Below are 13,008 nucleotides of genomic sequence, written 5' to 3' on the forward strand. Positions count from 1 at the left end.
ACTTCTTAATTCATTACTCAAGGAACCTCACTTTTATATCTCTCGAGAAAAAATCATTTGAATTTAGAAACTTTGAAACAAAATAATTATAACTTCTCATATGTTATTCATAAGTAACTCATCTCACGATAAAACATCGTTTTTATACCTTTCCTTCGAAATACTTAATGTCGTTCGAATTTTCAATTGAATTCTTTTACATTTTTTGAAAATTTGTTATGCTGAAAAAAGGTTTTTACTCGCCCAATTCCATTCCATAAGTAAGGACTTTGAAAGTGAAAATAAAATCAAAAATTGAAGTGATAAAAATTGTATTTTAGACATCTGCTGGCTTGAAAAAAATCTCAAGATGTTTGAAGACGTTAGAAAAGCGAAAAGATTGAATATAAAATTTTGCCTCGCCCACCGCACCCCTCTTGAAAAATCCCAAATGTTTGAGAAATGTCCTGCTAAAATCCGGTTATTTTATTTTGAAAATTTTTAGACGCCCTAGCTGTAGATCCGCACCTCTTACCCGAAGTGGAAAATTCTCAAACGTGTGAGAAAGTGGATTCGATTAAAAAAATATAAGTACGATTTTTTGGAACCAAAAAGCCATGTCTACCTTACGTACTCAAAAATTCGTCAAAAATGTAAAATTAAATAATTTGGGTGACTCAAAATTTGCTTCTACGGTGTACCTAAGTCACGAGTTGTCTCAGGGGTCTTGTCTTGATTTAAGCTTTATCGCAGTTTATGGGTTTTGAAGATTCTTCATTGGATATTATAATTTTATAATTTTGTGATTCGGTTGCGAATTAAATTGAATCAAAACATCTATTTTAATAGGTTCCAGATATCTATTCAGTTGAATGCGATTCCTTGTTGCGTGAAAACTGGAATAATTCGAAATATTGTTCAGCTGTCCGAATGAACGTAATTGTATAGTCGTAAATAAAGATTTCCAAGCGGAGACGATGAATTTCTTGGAACATGGTAATTATAAGTTGAATCCTTTTTTCTATCATTCAACCAGCTCACTTTCTCCATCGACCATCTACTACTTAATGATTTTAATGAAAAACTATTGTAGGTAAACCGATTTTTGCGCCTAAATTGGAAAAAATGGCATCAGTTAGCGCAGCAATCGCTTTATGGAATCACGCCATCGCCACCGTCACGATGCCACATTTAATCAAAGATGAAATACTCGAATGGATTGACGTGTTACCGGTGCCCAAATTGTTATCCAAACCAATCAAGCGTCACTTCTATGTCCTACGTAAAAACGTGCTTTGCTGGATCTCTTACGTTACTCGACAAGTGTTTATCTGGAAAGCAGAAGGATCTCGAATTTATCAGCTCGTCAACTATATTATTTGGCATTCCAATGGAACCATCAATTCCGCAGAGACAGCTCGAAATTTATTAAAATCTGATGAATTGACAATTATACAGAAGTTCCGTCTTGCGTGTACTTATTGTCTGCGAGAAGAAATAGAAAAAATATGGTCCATGGTGGGGTATGAGGATAATTACGACCTCGTTAGTATATTTCGGTTCTTTGATTACCCCTTAGTATATTATTGGAGATATTACTTCGCCGATGATTTGGATAGCATACGAACGCCGGAAAATGTGAGTATCGATGAGTTCATGATTAAGCGACGGTATGTCAATAACTGGCCAGCCATCGAGTACTTTTTCGATCGTTTGGATGCAGAAAAACAAGTTACACTAACGATTTGGTCGATTGACGAGCGCAAATCATCTGTTCAGAAATTCTTATTGGTGAAGTTGAACGAATCTCAACGTTCGCGCGTGATCATCGATCGATTTACCCTAATCATGGATAACTACACGTCGACCAGGAATATCGACGACGATGAGTTAGCGATTTCAACTTGGCACGATGCTCGCGATTTAATCACCGAGAAGCAATTTCTCGAACTGTTTTACCTTCTGTTGGAAGAAAGAGTCCAAGATTTTATTTTGACAGAAATTTGGAACACCGCTCGCGACGATTTCAAGCGTCATATTTTGAATCACGGCGATGATGATTTCATTAAAAGAATATTGGAGTGGTGCGTAAATAGACCGAAGCAGAGCTGCACTTTTCTATCAGCTGTGTTGACGGATCACGTTAGTGCAGACGTTAGGCGAGAAATCACGAAGAAGGCATTTTTCAGCGAGTGGTGCGTAGAATTTATTGATTACGATGCTGTAGAAGTGCTTGATCAACTGATAAACTCGTGCTTTCCCACAGCAGAAGAATCGACTAAATTCAAACTAACTCTCACCAAAACTTCGTATTTTGGTAAGCACTGCGATTGGCTATTGAAGCTTCATAAAATTCGAGCACTGGCGAATCTGTTGAATGTAGTCTTCCCAAAAACAGATCCTTCATCGGTACAATTGTTACGTAAATTGTTGAAAAAACATTCGAGAAATCTCGATCAGCGATGTTTGACTTATTATTCGACTGGAAATTTAAAAGGATTGATTGATTTACTTGCTCCGCTCGCCTCATCGTATCCAGAAATCATTTCCGACTACAAAAGTAAGCTACTCGTGTCACGTGCTGGTTTCAAAGCTTGTGTAAAGCTTTTCAGTTCGGCGAATGATGTATTGGTTGAAGTTATAGCCGATGGCATTCCAGCTAATCAGGCTGCTGAGTTCAAAAAAAGAATTATTTTTTCATACGAGGGGATTGATAAACTGCAAAATATGCTGATCAAAGGGTATTCGATTAAGGCGAAAACGTTGGCTTGCTTATTTCTCGAATCTGACTCTGATAAAAAGATCTTGAGGACGTTATTGATCGATCGTCTGAAAGAAGGAAAACGTGATGTTCCTGCCAAAACAAGAAAAAGGTTTTTGGAGTTCTTACTGTAGTTGAGTATTTACAAAAAATGCGATGATTTAGTTTATCAGGTTCTGAAAGTTGATATGCTTGTTAGCTTATACGTATGTGGTACCTATCTTATTACAATTTTTTTCATTTTTCAACGTTTTTATGTACCTGTGTGTTTATGGCGTTTCTGTTTCGTTCGTTTTATTAATATTTCTGTTGCCTGTCTCAAGAAACTGATTCAAGGTGATGTGTAATGGGAATGGTCAAGGGTAGTTATAATAATTTTATTATTAATTGTTCCAGTTGTGATTGTTTTTTGTGTTAGTCACTTTAGTATCACATTTTATGACCTATGTCTTAGTTTAGTTTTGTACTAATGTAATTGATTTGTGACTTAAATTTTGTTCGTTTTTTCATGTTTCTGTTATTTGGTGTGTCAAGTATTGAAATATTGGTTTTGGAAAGTCTTATAATTGGAAATAATTTTAGAAAAAATTAAATTTTAAACGCCGGTGTATTGATATTACTGATTGAGTTTTTTTTTCACGATATGCTCAACGGTGAACTGATTGATGCTTGAAATGAAAAAACCTGTGAATGATTTAAAAACTGTCAAATGTAAAAAGTAATTGGTTTTTCTGAAATGTGTATGTATATTTTTGAAAAGTACCTATTTTTGCAATAGAAAATTGAAGCAAAAATCGAAATTTCCCCAACAAAAGTACTTGGAATCGCATCGATCCATTCAGCAGCATAATCATAGAATGCTGATTCATGGTCATTTTTCCGAATCCTTTGTTTCCTGAAATCCCGAAAAACTTTATTTTTTACGAAAGAAATGAATTGTTTCATTAAGAATGTTTAAAATACAAAACGTACTGAAAATAATGAAAAATTGAAATTTTTAGAAATCAGTAGATTCTAGACAGTAAAAGACTCGTGAATGAATGAAACAAATCAGAGAAGATGAAATTTAAAATCCAAATTAATTTGGAAAAAATCGGATCTTCAATGAGAGAATTGAACCAAATGAGCTCAAAAGCAAAAGTTGAATTATGTAACTTTAAATGCTCCAGAATTCATTTGTTTGATCCTGCAGTGGAAAAATTGATCTAAAAGTGTGGAAAAGCCCACCTGAAATCGATAAAATTACGTAAGTTACATAAATGATCATGCAATTAAAAAAGTCGAAATTTCAAATGCAGTAAGTCTAAAAAATCAAAGATACAAAATGTTGAAATTTGAAATTCGAAGTAATTTCGAAAAAATCGGATCTGCAATAAAAAATTAAAAATTTCAAAATCGTTGTTAGATAAATTGTGGAGAAAAAATCGCAAATTGATGGAAATAAAATTGAAACAATAAGTAATAAGCATGAAAGAAAAAGTTGAAATTTCAAATGAACAAAAATTGATCCGCAATTCGGCATAAAAACATTGGGATTTTTGGTTGGGAATTCCACCTGAAAAATTTGATTAGATACCCTGAACATGGACCTTCGTCCTTCAATCAGCAAAAGTACTTAACGAACTTGGAAGGAAAATTATTCCAAACTCACAGTGAAATAAATATAGGACATATGTAGGTAGGTACGAGTACTATTGAAGTCAGTTTCATGCGTTGACTTGTTTTTTCATGTCAATGAAATCTCCAATGAACTGTTGTGAGGGCTCGTCAAATTTCAATATTTTTCAGAGATCGAGTAGAAAAAGTATGCTAAAATCGGAAAAATGAAATTGAAAGTCTTGAGTCTTGTGTGATGACGCATTATTGAAAGCTTTTTTCAATTATGTTTTGTTTCGACCAAAAATATTTGTATTGGTTGGTATATTTTCTTTGTGAACGAAGTGGAAATATCGACTAATGTATTTTTTTAATAAAATTCTTGTGATGTTATGAGCATATGCTCGCTGCGGCGCATATGTGCGAAATGTGCGTGAGGAAAACTCGCCTTCCCTCAAAGTCAGAAAATGAAATGATTTGAGCCATTTTTTTTTCAGTGATAAATTTTGATTTCATTTGATTCTCAAAGATTGAAATATTCGGAAAAGGTGTCCTTCAGAAAGTTCTGATTTTTTCTATCTTTTTTCATAATATCCTGCTTCTTTGACACTTTCCGCCATTGCATATTGTAATTTTGTAATTTTGCGAGTCGGTTGTACGTGTATTTGAATTAAATTGAATCAAAACGTCTATTTCGATAGGTTCCAGAATAAGATATCTACTCGATTGAATGCGATTTCTTGTTGCGTGAAAATTGGAATATTTACGAAATATTGTTGAACTTTTCGCGTTAACGGACGAAAATGTGGAGCGAAGAAGAGTCAAGTGATTCAGAATTCGAAGCTCGATACCTGGAACATGGTGATTGTGAGTTGAATCATTTTTCTGTCGTTCATTCAGCACAATTTTTTCCCCATCGACGACCTAATAATGATTTTGATTGAACTGTACTAGGTAAACCAATTTCTGCGCCAAGGTTGGAAACAATGGCATCGGTTAGCGCAGCAATCGCTTTATGGAATCACGCCACCGTCACGATGCCTCGTTTAATCAGAAATAACCCGTTTGATCGTTTGAAAGGAGAAATACTCAAATGGATTGACGAATTACCGGTGCCCAAGTTGTTATCTGAATCGATCGAACGCCATTTGCACGCCCTACAGCATAATGCAAATCTCTGGTTATACTACATTTCTGAAGAAGTATTTGACTGGGCAATAGAAAGACCTGTCCTTTATCAGCTCGTCAACTATATTATTTGGCATTCCAGTGGAACCGTCAATTCTGCAGAAACGGCTCGAAATTTATTAAAATCTGATAAATTGACAATTACGATGAAGTTTCACCTTGCGTGTAAGTATTGTCTGCGCGAAGAAATAGAAGAAATATGGCCCATGGTGAGAGATGACCACCACCTCGTTAGCCAATTTCAGTTCTCTGAGTACGCCTTAGTATATTATTGGAGATATTACTGCGCTGATAATTTGGATAGAATACAAACACCGGGAAATGCGAGTATCGATGAGTTCATGATTAAGATAAGGTCTGTCAATAACTGGCCAGCCATCGAGTACTTTTTTGACCGTTTAGATGCAGAAAAACAAATTACACAAACTATTTGGTCGATTGACGAGCGCGAATCATCTGTTCAGAAATTCTTATTGGCGAAGCTTGATGAATCTCAACGTCTGCGTGTCATCGCCAAAAGAGGTGTCAAAATCCTAGATAACTACATCTTGTATGGAAGTGTAATTGATAAGGAAGGTGATTTAACAATTTCAACGTGGTATGAACTTCGTGATTTCATCACCGAAAAGCAATTCGTTAAATTAATTACCGCGCTGTTAAGAACCGATGGTGAAGATTTTATTTTAACAGAAATTTGGAACTCCGCTCGAGACGATTTCAAGCGTCATACTATTTTGAAGTACGGCGATGATGGTTTCATTAGAAAAATATTGGATTGGTGCGTTTATAGATCGAATCAGAGCACCACTTTTCTATCAGTTGTGTTGATGAATCACGTTAGTGCAGACATTAGACGAGAAATCACGAAGAAGACATTTTTCAGCGAATGGTGCGAAAGATTAATTCGTAGAAATGCTGTAGAAGTGCTTGACCAGCTGATAAACTCGTGTTTTCCCGCAGCAGAAGAATCGACAAAATTCAAACTAACTCTCACCAAAACTTCGTATTTTGGTAAACACTGCAAATCACTGGTGGATTATCATGAAACCCAAGAGCTGGCGAATTTGTTGAATGTAGTCTTCCCAAAAACAGATCCTTCATCGGTACAATTAGTACGTAAATTGTTGAACAAATGTTTGGGAATTCTCGATCAGCAATGTTTGACTTATTATTCGACTGGTAATTTGAAAGGATTGATTAATTTACTTGCTCCGCTCGCCTCATCGTATCCAGAAATCATTTCCAACTACAAAAGTAAACTACTCATGTCACGTGCTGGTTTCAATGCTTGTGTAAAGCATTTCGGTTCGACGAATTATGTGTTGGTTGAAATTATAGCCGATGGTATTCCAGCTAATCAGGCTGCCGAGTTCAAAAAAAGGATTATTTGTTCGTACGAGGGGATTGACAAACTGCAGAATATGTTGATCAATGGGTATTCGAGCAGGGCGAAAAAATGGGCTTGCTTATTTCTCGAATCTGACACTGATAAAAAGATCTTGAGGACGTTATTGATCGATCGCCTGAAAGAAGGAAAACGTGATGTTCCTACCAAAACAAGAAGAAGGTTTTTAGAGTTCTTATTGTAATTATTTTCAAATATGCGGTGATTAGTTCATTAAGTTCTTAAAGTTGGTATTCTTGTTGGCCTATTATTACAACTATATTTTTAAAATGTTTTAACGCGTTTTTACTTGTGGCGTTCTTGTTTTGTTCGTTTTTTTTTTTTTTTTTTTTTTTTACATTTCTGTTATCCCAAAAAACTGATTCATGGTGTTGTCGAATGAGTATGATCAAGAGTATTAGTTTATCTTGAACGTTTCGTAGCATTATTGTTCAGAAAAAAAGTTTACAATAATTTTATCAATAATTTGTTTCGTAGTTATTCAGGATTGTTTTTCGTGTTACTCACTTGAGTACCTACTACATTTATGAGTTAGTTTTGTACTATGTAATTGAGTTGTGACCTGAATTTCGTTCGTTTTTCCATATCTCTGTTATTGGCGTATTAAGTGAATCGGTGGGTACGGAAAGGGGCTAAGTCACATTTTCGCATTTTTCAGGAATAACAAAAAACTGATTTATTTGAAAATCAAAAATTTTTGGTAAACATGTTTAAGGTCATTGAAAGAGGACCCCAAGACACAATTTTTAGCACTGTTTAGAAAAAAAAATATTCACGTGCGCCGGCGCTGTTGCTGCCTAAACAAATGGGACTTAGACCCTTTCTGCACCCAATCGACAAAATTTCTTTTGAAATTGCTCGGGCACGAATGGGGCTTGATTCTACATCTAAGTACATCATTTAGACTGCTATTTCGTTTAAATTGACCGAAAACCCCTTTAGTTCTAAGACTTTTTGCCGAAGTTGTTAATTTTTTCATCATTTTTCAGTTCAGAGATTAACTTAAATTTCAAAAAATGGTCTTCTCAAAAATGTTGGTTATTTTTCAAGGAATTTAAAAAATTTTACAAAAAAGTCATAAATGCGGATCCGCCCTTTTTCTGCGCCCAAATACCACTTTCCCGGCAGTTTTGTGGAAATCTGACATCACCAGTCGATCCGCCGTACTTTAAAACCCCTATATCGGTGAAAAAAAAAATTTCCAAAAATGTGACTTGCTCCCTTTCTGCACCCACCGATTCAAGTGTTGAGTGTTGAAATAATATTGGTTTTAGAAGGTCTCGTAATTGGAAATAATTTTAGAAGGAATTAAATTTTAAACGCCTGTGTACTGATTGATTTTTTTCACGATTAATCTTTCAAAATACTTAATGTCGTTAAAATCGTCAATTAAATTCTTTTACATTTTTTGAAAATTTGTTATGTTGAAAATAGTTTATTATTCGCCCAATTCCATTCCATAAGTAAGGACTTTGAAAGTGAAAATAAAATCAAAAATTGAAATGATGAAAATTGTATTTTAGACATCTGCTGGCTTGAAAAAAATCTTGAGATGTTTGAAGACATTAAGAACAGCGAAAAGCTTGAATATAAAATTCTGCCTAGCCCACCGCGCCCCTCTCAAAAAATCCCAAATGTTTGAGAAATGTCCTGCTAAAATCATGTTTTTTCATTTTGAAATTTTTTTAGACGCCCTAGCTGTAGATCCGCACATTTTACTCGAAGGGGAAAATATCTCGAAATGAAAATTTTCAAATATTCTAGCTCTCGATTCGCTCGGGCCAATTTGTTTCACATTTTCAGGCTTCCAAAAATCAAAAAAAAAAAAAAAAATTTTCATAAGTCATATGAATATTGTATCAAATGGCCAAAATTGATGCATGTTTTATTTATTTATTTTTAATTTAAAAAGTGAATTATCGAAGTTGAGCTGTTTTTTATACCCAAAGAAGTATCCAGTTCGAAGAGAAGCTCATGAAATAAAATCACCCCCCCCCCACCCCAATGTCTCTTCTATGAAAGTGTGGGGTATGCATAGAAAATGGAAAAAAATGGTCTGGAAAAATGTAAAAATTTTTCTGGAAAACCTGGAAAAGTCAGGGAAAATCATTTCCAGAAATGAGTGTACACCCTGTTATAAATGTTGAAATTTGAAATTCCAAGTAATTTTGAAAAAATCGGACCTGCAATAAAAAATTTTAAAATTAATGTTAAATAAATTGTGGAGAAAAAATCGCAAATTGATAGAAATAAAATTGAAACAATAACAAGCATGAAAGAAAAAGTTGAAATTTCGAAAAAATTGATCTGCAATTCGGGATAAAAACATTCGGGATTTTGGGTTGGGGATTTCACCTGAAAAATTTCGTTAGATACCCTGAACATGGACCTTCGTCCCTCAATCAGCAAAAATACTTAACGAACTTGAAAGGGAAATTATTATTGAAGTCAGTTTCATGCGTTGACTGGTTTTTTCATGTCAATGAAATCTCCAATGAACTGTTGTGAGGGCTCGTCAAATTTCAATATTTTTCAGAGATTGAGTAGAAAAAGTATACTAAAATCGGAAAAATGAATTTGAACGTCTTGAGTCTTGTGTGATGTCGGAAATATCGACTAATGTATTTTTTTATAGTATTCTTATGATGTTATGAGCATACCTTATGCTCACTGCGGCGCATTTGCGCCTACCTTATTTTTGAGCAAATGCGCGAAATCTGCGTGAGGAAAACTCTCCTTCCCTTTCCCCCAAAGTCAGAACATGAAATGATTTGAGCCATTTTTTTTCAGTGATGAATTTTGATTTCATTTGATTCTCAAAGATTGAAATATTCAAAAAAAGTGTCCTTCAGAAAGTTCTGGTTTTTTTCTTTTTTTTTCATGATATACTGTTTGTTTGACACATTCCGCGATTGCATATTGTAATTTTGTAATTTTTCGAGTCGGTTCTTTGTAAATTAAATTGAATCAAAACATCTATTTTGATAGGTTCCAGATAAGATTTCCACTCAATTGAATGCGATTTCTTGTTGCGTGAAAATTGGAATATTACGAAATATTGTTGAACTTTTCGCGATAAAGGACGAAAATGTATAGTCCTATGTACGAGTGGAGCGACGAAGATTCAATTATTGATTCGGAATTCGAAGCTCGAGACCTGGAACATGGTGATTGTGAGTTGAATCATTTTTCTGTCGTTCATTCAGCACAATTTTTTTCGCATCAACGACCTACTTATTGATTTTGATTCAACGGACTGTTCTAGGTAAACCAGTTTCTGTCCCAAGATTGGAAACAATGGCATCAGTTAGCGTAGCAATCGCTTTATGGGATCACGTCTCCGTCAAGATCCCCCCTTTAATCCGAAGTAACCCGTATGATCGTTTGAAAGCAAAAATACTCAAATGGATTGACGTATTACCGATGCCCAAATTGTTATCTGAATCGATCGAGCGCTATTCGCACGCCCTACTGTATAATGTAAGTTGCTGGCTTTCCTACGTTTCTGAAGAAGTATTTGCCTGGCGAGTAGAAAGATCTGTCCGTTATCAGCTCGTCAACTATATTATTTGGCATTCCAGTGGAACCATCAATTCCGCAGAAACGGCTCGAAATATATTGAAATCTGATATATTGACAATTACGATGAAGTTTCTCCTTGCGTGCAAGTATTGTCTGCGCGAAGAAATAGAAAAAATGTGGCCCACGGTTAAAGATGATGACGACCTCGTTGACGAAATATGGCCCACGGTTAATGATGATGACGATCTCGTTCGCCAATTTCGGTACTCTGAGTACGCCTTAGTATATTATTGGAGATATTACTGCGCCGGTAATTTGGATAAGATACAAACGCCAGAAAATACGAGTGTCGATGAGTTCATGATTAAGCAATGGTCTGTCAATAACTGTCTAGCCATCGAGTACTTTTTTGACCGTCTGGATGCAGAAAAACAAATTACACTAACTATTTGGTCGATTGACAACCGCGAATCATCTCTTCAGAAATTGTTATTGGCGAAACTTGATGAATCTCAACGTCAGCGTGTCATCATCGACAAAGGTGTCAAAATCATAAAAAACTACATCTTGTATGGAAATGCAATTGGTAACGTAGGTGATTTAACAATTGCAACGTGGTATGAACTTCGTGATTTAATCACCGAAAAGCAATTCGTTAAATTAATTAGCACGCTGTTGAGAAACTATGGCGAAGACTTTGTTTTAACAGAAATTTGGAACTCCGCTCGCGACGATTTCAAGCGACATACTATTTTGAAATATGGCGATGATGGTTTCATTAGAAAAATATTGGAGTGGTGCGTTCTTTACAGACCGAAGCGGAGCTGCACTTTTCTATCAGTTGTGTTAATGGATCACTTTAGTGCAGACATAAGACGAGAAATCATGAAGAATGCCTCTTTCAGCAAATGGTGCGAAAGATTAATTTGTAGAGACGCCGCAGAAGCGCTTGACCATCTGATAAACTCGTGCTTTCCCACAGCAGAAGAATCTATAAAATTCAAGCTAACTCTCACCAAAACTTCGTATTTTGCTAAACACTGCAAATCACTGGTGAATTATCATAGAACCCAAGAGCTGGCGAATCTGTTGAATGTAGTCTTCCCAAAAACAGATCCTTCATCGATACATTTGGTACGTAAATCGTTGAACAAATATTTGAAAAATTTCGATCAGAAATTTTTGACTTATTATATGACTGGAAATGTAAAAACGCTGATTGATTTACTTGCTCCGCTCGCCTCATCGTATCCAGAAATCATTTCCAACTACAAAAGTAAACTACTCATGTCACGTGCTGGTTTCAAAGTTTGCTTGAAATTGTTCGAATCGACGAATAATGCCTTGGTTGAAATTATAGCCGATGGTATTCCAGCTAATCAGGCTGCCGAGTTCAAAAAAAGGATTATTTGTTCGTACGAGGGGATTGACAAACTGCAAAATATGTTGATCAAAGGGCATTCGATTAAGGCGAAAGAATGGGCTTGCTTATTTCTCGAATCTGACTCCGATAAAAATATCGTGAGAACGTTATTGATCAATCGTCTGAAAGAAAGAAAGCGTGATGTTTCTACCAAAACAAGAAAAAGGTTTTTGGAGTTCTTATTGTAATTATTTTCTGATATGCGAAGATTATAGGTTATTAAGTACTTAATGGAGGTTATTCTTTTTAGGCTATGGTATCTATTGATTTTAAAATTTTTTTAAACTTGTTTAGTTGTGGTGTTCCTGTTTTGTTCGTTTTTTTAATATTTTTCTACTGTCGCAAAGAACTGAATGCGTTGTCTAATGGATACATGGTCAAGTGTAGTTTATCTTGAACGTTTCGTAGCATTAATATTGTTCCTAAAAAAATTTATAATTTATTAATACATAATTAATTGTTCTTAGTTAAGATTGTTTTTCGTGTTAGTTACCTAAGTAGGTACCACATTTTATGAGTAAGTTTTGTACTAATTGAGTTGTGACTTCGATTTCGTTCGTTTTTCCATGTTTCTGTTATTGGCGTGTTAAATATTGAAATAATATTGGTTTTAGAAGGTCTCGTAATTGGAAATAATTTTAGAAGGAATAAACGTTTAAACGCCGGTGTACTGATTAAATTTTTTCACGATATGCTCAGCAGTGAACAGATTGATGCTTGAAATTTAAAAACTGCCAAATGTAAAAATAATTGGTTTATCTAAAATAGGTACGTGTTTTTTGAGAAGTACCTACCTATTTGCAAAAGAAAATTTAAAACAAAATTTCCCGAACCAAAGTACTTGAAATTGCATCGATCCACTCAGCATCATTATTGAATGTAGGTGGTCTATTTCGTTTTACTTCTAGAACTCCATATTTTTCAAAGCTTCTGCCACACTTTTCTCCGGTCAATTTTATTTTCTATTACAGAATTTGAATTATTAAATATTATGGTTCCACTTTGAAAAATGCCAGAGCTGAAAAGGTGAACTTTGCACATTGAAAATTATCCTGAATAGTTTTTTGAATTACCAATATTCGAGAGCGTTTACTCTTCTTTCGGATGGGCCAATGCTTCTTTTATCTAAAATTA

At 34.9% G+C, this 13,008-nt stretch overlaps 2 protein-coding genes across 11 annotated transcripts in view; both read left to right on the forward strand.

Annotated features, from left to right (window-relative positions):
* Positions 1–13,008, forward strand: part of LOC135844396 (uncharacterized) — a 141,956-nt gene that overhangs the window by 58,333 nt on the left and 70,615 nt on the right. For 2 of the 10 annotated variants that reach the window (XM_065362580.1, XM_065362579.1), the window contains exons 2-3: positions 9,918–10,102; positions 10,195–12,540. The exons of 7 other annotated variants lie outside the window; for them this stretch is intronic. In XM_065362580.1, coding sequence (XP_065218652.1) covers positions 10,018–10,102; positions 10,195–12,062 — 1,953 coding nt within the window. In that variant the 5' untranslated portion in view covers positions 9,918–10,017 and the 3' untranslated portion in view covers positions 12,063–12,540. Of the gene's footprint in view, positions 1–5,037; positions 5,204–5,290; positions 9,527–9,917; positions 10,103–10,194; positions 12,541–13,008 lie in introns of those variants that run through there. One more of the 10 variants, XM_065362587.1, reaches the window with a different exon arrangement.
* Positions 692–3,354, forward strand: LOC135844971 (uncharacterized). The gene is made up of 2 exons (XM_065363384.1): positions 692–975; positions 1,073–3,354. Exons 1-2 carry the CDS (start codon positions 957–959, stop codon positions 2,872–2,874), a joined length of 1,821 nt encoding a protein of 606 aa, XP_065219456.1. The 5' UTR covers positions 692–956; the 3' UTR covers positions 2,875–3,354.

The sequence above is a fragment of the Planococcus citri genome, chromosome 4 (genome assembly GCF_950023065.1).
Source record: "Planococcus citri chromosome 4, ihPlaCitr1.1, whole genome shotgun sequence".
In the NCBI taxonomy this organism is placed as follows: Eukaryota; Metazoa; Arthropoda; class Insecta; order Hemiptera; family Pseudococcidae; genus Planococcus; species Planococcus citri.